The following is a 7,192-nucleotide window of genomic DNA, read 5'->3' as shown; positions in this document are numbered from 1 at the left end:
TTAAATTTTTTGTAATCCAATATAATGGGAGTTCTGAATGCACAAAACCATTCGTTAGACATCATGTTGTTACGGATGTTTCATTTTATCAAGTCATTTCTAGGCACCCATGTATTTTGCACACAAAGCGGGTTTCCATTAAAAGGAATATTTTGCCTATTTTACTTTTGTTTTGCGAAGTTGAAAGGGTTTTGTGCCCTTAAGACATCTGATGAGCGCAGAACCACTAGCATCCTTCATATGAACTGGATAGGTCAAAGGGTTCCAGTCACGGTCAGCTAGCGTGATACACCTAGGAAGTTGTCCTCAAATCTACATAGAGAGGATAGAAGATTTCCTTTTCGGTAGGGACTGATTCACATATAATATCATGGCTTGCAGCATTATTTTTTCCACCAGACATATTTGCCAGAACTTGCCTAAAATGTCAAAATGAATTAGATCTGAAAGAATGAGTCCAAGTTTAACTGTTAACGAGAAACCACTTCCAACTTTTGTTAGCCCCACCACATTGGCTACCTTCATGTGTTCTTGCATAAAAATGAATTTTGACAATGAAACAATCTGTTGAAGGAAACTTTCTCTAAGCGAGACGCAGAGTCCTAAACCAACCTAGCCACTTGGCACTTTTTGTCACCACTTAACATGTGGAAATACATCCCTGTGTTTTTCAAGAGCTCAAAGCGTGTTAACGTTTCAGGCCCTGAAACACTTGACTGTCAACTGCTTAATGCTGTAGATTTTGAATGGAAACCCATGTCATCAAATCTATATTTCAATTTTACTTTAAATCAAGGATGTATCTTTAAAATTAAGTGACCTATTCACGATTGATAACGCTGAGCCACCCTGGCAGCGGTTGCATCCCCGCTTTGTCGAGCCTCTTTCTCCAGTTTTAGGCTTATGCGGTTAAAATACAGCAAGATCTGCAGCTGACACAATCCTAGATCAAAAAGTATGTCCGTTTGCAATGTTGGAGAGAGCCTGTTGTGAATATCTTAGGTGCCTGTGGTTAAGAGCTGTTAGAGCATGGGTACAGGTTCAATCGCCAGTCAGAGCTTCTTAACCAACTCTGAACTCAACCAGCAATCACGGAAACCGGCCCATCAAAGGGATGTAATCTGAACAGTGAACTGCGGGATCTGAAAGTGGAGGGTCACCATAACTGCTGTCGAAGAGGTCATTATCGACACAGGCACTGAGTACCCTGGCTTAAATCAGAACACAGAAATGTGCCCTTGGACAAGTCCATTTCACTCCATTTTTCTTTATGGGAGTCGGTGTAAAGGATGCATTTTGGTGTTAATGTTATAGAAGAAGCGAGCACCCACAATGACAAAATATTTCAGGATGCACGAGTATCACTTATAATCAGGCAAATGGGAACGCTAATGCATGAACAGGTTTTGGCTGGGTTGAGATGTTTCTGATCTGGAAAATCGAGCTGGAACTACAAATGACAATGCGACTACCAACTACTCAAGCATCCTAACACCCTGTTGTAGAACCACTTTCGTTACCAAAGTGATGCGTCATTAGAGGCATGATGAACCGGGTGGTCACCCATCCGACAATGATCGCATTTCACGTCAAACAGCCGATGCAGCTCATATTCCCTCTGGCCTGAAAGGACAGCAGACTCTTACCAGCCCTCACCAACACTTGGCCCTGTTTATGACAGACACATCTCAATGAAATTGGTTATCTCATGAAAGAGTTAGAAGTAACCTTGAAAGAATGTGTACAATGAGTAGATGCATTACTATGTGACGAGTGTTGTGTTCGTTTTGTTGTTAAAGGCACAATGTCACACATTTTCACAATATTGTGGCCTATATTATATATATTGGGGCATATGCACTTCGCCTAGCTTCCTATTGATGCAAGCTAAAACACTTTTACTAGGCCTTACAACTCTGCCTGAAATTTTGATAACTGAAATTCGAGAGGCTTAACAGCTTCCCCAAACAGAGAACACATGCCATATATGGAATGTAAACAATATGCTCTGTACATCAAAAACTGTTACACACGGGCCAGACTCTGGTGTTTGCCAAACTGGTTTCCAATCACAAGTTGTGCTGTGAGGATATTTGTAAAGAGTGCCCCAAGGTACATTAAGTCTCTATAGGGTTTGCTTTGAAATAATGTTCAGATGGTAGAGGGTGCAAAGAGGCCTTGACAGCTGATAGTTAGCACAGAGAGTGTAGATAAGCTGCGTGATTCAAGCGTAAATTACGCAAATATTTATGTGAAAACTCAATTCTCATTAAGTCCGTGTTGAGTACAAGTACGCTTTGAAGTTTTGTAAATACTCAATAAGTTTGACCTTACGTATGCATCACAATAAAGATGTCAAATCTTAGCTTCATGCATCGCATGCATTGATAAAATAACTGAGGTAAATTGAGAGGTTCTATTTCAACACATGAACTTTGGCAACTTGCAGTCTCTTCTCATCAAGCTTCTCATATTACAGATCAAATATAAATACCATTTATACTTTACATTTATATTTTAAAAATTAATGCAAATTAGCAAAATGCCCAATTGAGTTTTGAGTGAGGTGGGTACAATTTATTTGGTTATCTCAAAGGAAAATTACGATACCCAATTGAGATGAACACAAGTGAGTACATAACTCAATGACCCCAAAAGTTATCTCTGGCTCTGTGGCATTAATGAGAGAAATGCATAATTTATTTTTGAGAGAAGTGTGGTATGATATAGTGCCCTTTAAACACAGCACTCAGCAACTCAGTTTGTAAATATTGAGTCTGAACTTCACAATCCAATGATCCTCAATCTGCACAATTAGGATACAAACATTGGTCAACCCAATCCTGTTAGTTGCCTCTAAGACAAGCATGTCTTGCTGATGCCTCAATTCTAGCCCAGGTCTTCATGGGTCTTGTGTCTGGACGTATGTTCGTACAGGATTGTCACTGTCCAAAATGTTGAGGCCAAACCAATAGAAATCTCTGTTTTGTTCAATTAGCACCATAGCTATGCAAGTCTTGCCAGGTGAGTCGAACTTACCGCGTGAGAGAGAAGGGTGTGTGCCATCTCGTGCCCAAGGACTATTGCCATTTGGTCTTCAGTCCTAGCAACCTTTGTCATTCCCATAAACACGAAAATATGTCCATGCTGAAAAGGGAATTGCCTCTCGGTACTATTTTTTTTATATTGAGTATATTGTTCATGGCAAAGTGGGATACTTAATTATCTGTGAAGAGCTATGAATCACATATTTATGAATATTTAAAGCATAATTTGTAGTTGTTGACATTCCCCAAACCTCCCATATTAGTACTCCCAAACATGTCTACAAGGTACTTCAAAACCTCTCTTCTAGGTACTCCCAAACATGTCCACAAGGTACTTCAAAAGGTCCCCTCTAGGTACTCCCAAACATGTCTACGGGGTACTTCAAAACCTCCCCTCTGGGTACTCCCAAACATGTCTACGGGGAACTTCAAAACCTCCCCTCTTGGTACTCCCAAACATGTCTACGGGATACTTCAAAACCTCTCTTCTAGGTACTCCCAAACATGTCCACAAGGTACTTCAAAAGGTCCCTCTAGGTACTCCCAAACATGTCTATTGGGAACTTCAAAAACCTCCCCTCTGGGTACTCCCAAACATGTCTACGGGAACTTCAAAACCTCCCCTCTGGGTACTCCCAAACATGTCCACAAGGTACTTCAAAACCTCCCCTCTTGGTACTCCCCAAACATGTCCACAAGGTACTTCAAAACCTCCCCTCATGGTACTCCCCAAACATGTCTACGGGTACTTCAAAACCTCCGCTCTTGATACTCCCCAAAACATGTCTACGGGTACTTCAAAACCTCCCCTCTTGATACTCCCAAACATGTCTATGGGGTAATTTCAAAAACCCTCCCCCTCTTGGTACTCCCAAACATGTTTCACGGGGGTACTTCAAAACCCTCCCCTCTTGGTACTCCCAAACGTTGTCTACAGGGGTACTTCAAAACCCTCCCTATTGGTGTACTCCAAAACATGTCTACGGGTACTTCAAAATCTCCCCTCTTGATACTCCCAAACATGTCTACAGGGTACTTCAAAACTTCCCCTCTTGATAGTCCCAAACGCTGTCTTCACAGGGTACTTTAAAACCTCCCTCTTGGTACTCCCAAACATGTTTACGGGTACTTCAAAACCTCCCCTCTTGGTACTCCCAAACATGTCTACGGGGTAATTCAAAACCTCCCCTCTTGGTACTCCCAAACATGTCTCACGGGAGTGCTTCAAAACCTCCCCCTCTTGGTACTCCCAAACATGTCTACGGGTACTTCAAACCTCCCTCTTGATACTCCCAAACATGTCTATGGGGTACTTCAAAAACCTCCCCTCTTGGTACTCCCAAACATGTTTATGGGGTACTTCAAAACCTCCCTCTGGGTACTCCCAAACATGTCTACAGGGTACTTCAAAACTCACCGGTACAACGAAGGCATTGACATCTGGAGAATCAACAACACTAATCCGCCACTTCTCAACATCCATCTGCATCAGATCAGGGTTACTCTCCACTAGTCTTGTAGCAATCTTGAGGATCTTCTGGAAAGCTGGGTGTTCAACCGAAATCAGCTGCTCTTCGTACCGATCCAGCTCCTGGCAAAGATGGCTGTATTACAAACTGTCTGGACCAGACATATTCATAGGCACTGCTCTCCTTCCTTAAAGCTTACATAGCCCTGTGTGAGGTAATCCTATAGATTACATCCAAACCCTTTACACTTGCTGATGGGGTGAACGTCTGTGGTCATATGCACAAGACGTCTGACTTCGGATCAGAAGGTCTGTGGTTCAAATCCCATCACAGAACTCAGAAATTTCAATTCACAATCACCAAACAGAGAGTATTGAAGATGCTCAGAAACGTACAGTTAAACACTGTTGTATTGAAGGTGAAGTGATCTTTTAAATACTTCAAGTTATCTGAGGTTCAGTAAAACTGCAAAAGCGATGACTAAATATAGAATATGCAAGGACCAAGTATTACCTTGAAGACAACCATCAAAATTTGGACGTAACATTTTTTTTAAATGTATTTGTTCCAGGTTTTAAAAATATTTCTTCTCTTTTTTCTTCAGGCAAGACATTTTCTGATACTGTTTCAAGGTGCCTCAGCATTAAGACAGTCATACATCTATGTTAAGGCATGGGAGTTACGGTAACCTTAGATCACTTTGAACAACGGCACCATGGTGACTAGTCCATTTTAATCTCTGCAAACTCTTGTCCCCAGCCTTCCATGAATATTCATTTTGGGGGCACATGGTGTCATCTCTTCTTTGTGTGAATGGAGATTGCCACTAATTTTCAGAGATGAAACAATTCGCGGTTCTTTTTCTGCTCAGTTTTCTTTCAGCTGCTGACACTATTGTAATGTTGTTTCTCAATCTATCTTTCATGATCATTCTCTTACTACTTGTCAGAGAACATAGAAATCTCAAGTAAGTATACAAATTGACAGATATCTACTTGCCATGTGTGAACAGCATACCTGCCTGAAAACATTCCTGTAGCTTTCTACATAATGAGGGGCAGTGGGGTAGCCTAGTTGTTAAAGCGTTCAATCGTCACGCCAAAGGCCCGAATTCGATTCCTCACATGGGCACAATGTGTGAAGCCCATTTCTGATGCCCCCGCTGTGATATGGCTGGAATATTGCTAAAAAGTGGCATAAAACCCAACTCACTCACTCACTCCATCATAATGACAGATTTAGAAACAGAGACAGGGTTGTTTTAAACACTTGATTGTGACAAAATTGTTAACATTCTTGATAGCACTTACATTAATATTTTGGTCTAGCTATTTCTTATTGGTGCTGCCACCTATCCAACCCACTTCTTTTTTACAACTAAGGCTGTATGTTTGAATATAGTTTTCTTATTTATCATTATCAAGAGCTTTCATTTAATTATTTCACAGTCAAATTCTGTGAGAACCAATTTCTTAAAAAAAAAATAATTTCAATTTTATAATCATCTTGTAACAAAATCGCAACAATTTCTACATACCACCTGTGCTCTTGCCTTGGAGATCTTCATCATCTGATCGTGTGTGAACATCATGAATCTCCTCCTGTTGGTGATGCATGGCAACCATGTGTGACTGGTAGTAGTACCACGCCCCAGCTAAGCCCTGCCCCACCCATGACGGCAAACACCGCCAACTCTGCTTCACACGCGTCCATATACTGCGCTTCTCCTCACTTGGTAATCTCTGCCACCATTTACGGACACCCCTGGGAAAATATTTTGCACACAGTAAAATCTGCATTATGCAAATTTAACAGTTTCTAGTAAATTGTTCATTTAATTTTACTTAAATTAATTAATCTAAATCTGTACCACAGGGGTGGAAATAACCCATTGCCTGACGCCGGAGTCCAGTGTTTTTTCTGTCGGAAAGCAAAATTTGTATATCACACTGCACCGGTGTCCAGTTGACTTTCCAATGTTTTTTTGGTTTTTTGGTTTTGTTTTTTTTATTCCATTTCAAGTCTCACATAAAATACATATGGCAAAGAGGACAACATCCAAATATATATGAATATAGCTTCAGTGATGTTTTGCAAGGTTTTATATGACATAAAAGACAGTATTGCAAACATATACACACACACACACATACATATATACATATACATACATATGCACATACATACACGCATGTATACATATATATAAATATAACATCATGAGATTACAACAATTATATAGATACATAAGATGTCATTAAAGTTTCTGTGGAGGGAATATAAAATTGAGGGGTAAGGTTGAATAGTATGGTTGTAGTGAGTAGACTTTCCAATGTTAATTATGTTGTTTATTTAAAAACTCAGCAGGAAAACGGGTCGGTATAGTGGAAAAAATGATCAGGGCAAGTGACATTACATGTGCCACTGTACTGAGTACACTATCAATTTTAAAGTTATTTCCACCCCTGTACCATTACAGAAAATTGGAGACAGCCCATACACTTAGTCCTTTTAGGGACTTCACTTTGTCATAGTAAGAGATTAACACTGGTATCTTAGACGCAGACCTATCATAAATTATTATATCTGACTTGCACAATTAAAAAAAAATCTTCAAAACAAAACAGCAGGGTTGATGCTCATAAATTCCTAATTCCACTTAACAAAGACTCAAAA

At 40.2% G+C, this 7,192-nt stretch overlaps 1 protein-coding gene across 1 annotated transcript; it reads right to left on the bottom strand.

The window, feature by feature from the left end:
- Window positions 1–3,039: 3,039 nt before the first annotated feature.
- LOC124262102 (metalloendopeptidase OMA1, mitochondrial-like) lies at window positions 3,040–6,123 on the bottom strand (the record flags this gene model as incomplete). The annotated part of the gene is made up of 3 exons (XM_046696547.1): window positions 6,054–6,123; window positions 4,465–4,638; window positions 3,040–3,147 (listed from the first exon to the last, which is right to left on the bottom strand). Coding segments are annotated over exons 1-3 (336 nt in total), but the record flags the coding sequence as incomplete, so codon positions are not given.
- Between the last annotated feature and the right edge of the window lie 1,069 nt (window positions 6,124–7,192).

This window comes from Haliotis rubra, unplaced genomic scaffold, assembly GCF_003918875.1.
Source record: "Haliotis rubra isolate DU_JTF1 unplaced genomic scaffold, ASM391887v1 Scf820, whole genome shotgun sequence".
Lineage (NCBI taxonomy): Eukaryota > Metazoa > Mollusca > Gastropoda > Lepetellida > Haliotidae > Haliotis > Haliotis rubra.
The sequence above is the reverse complement of the archived record's forward strand: the minus strand, read 5'-3'. Positions and strand labels throughout refer to the sequence as shown.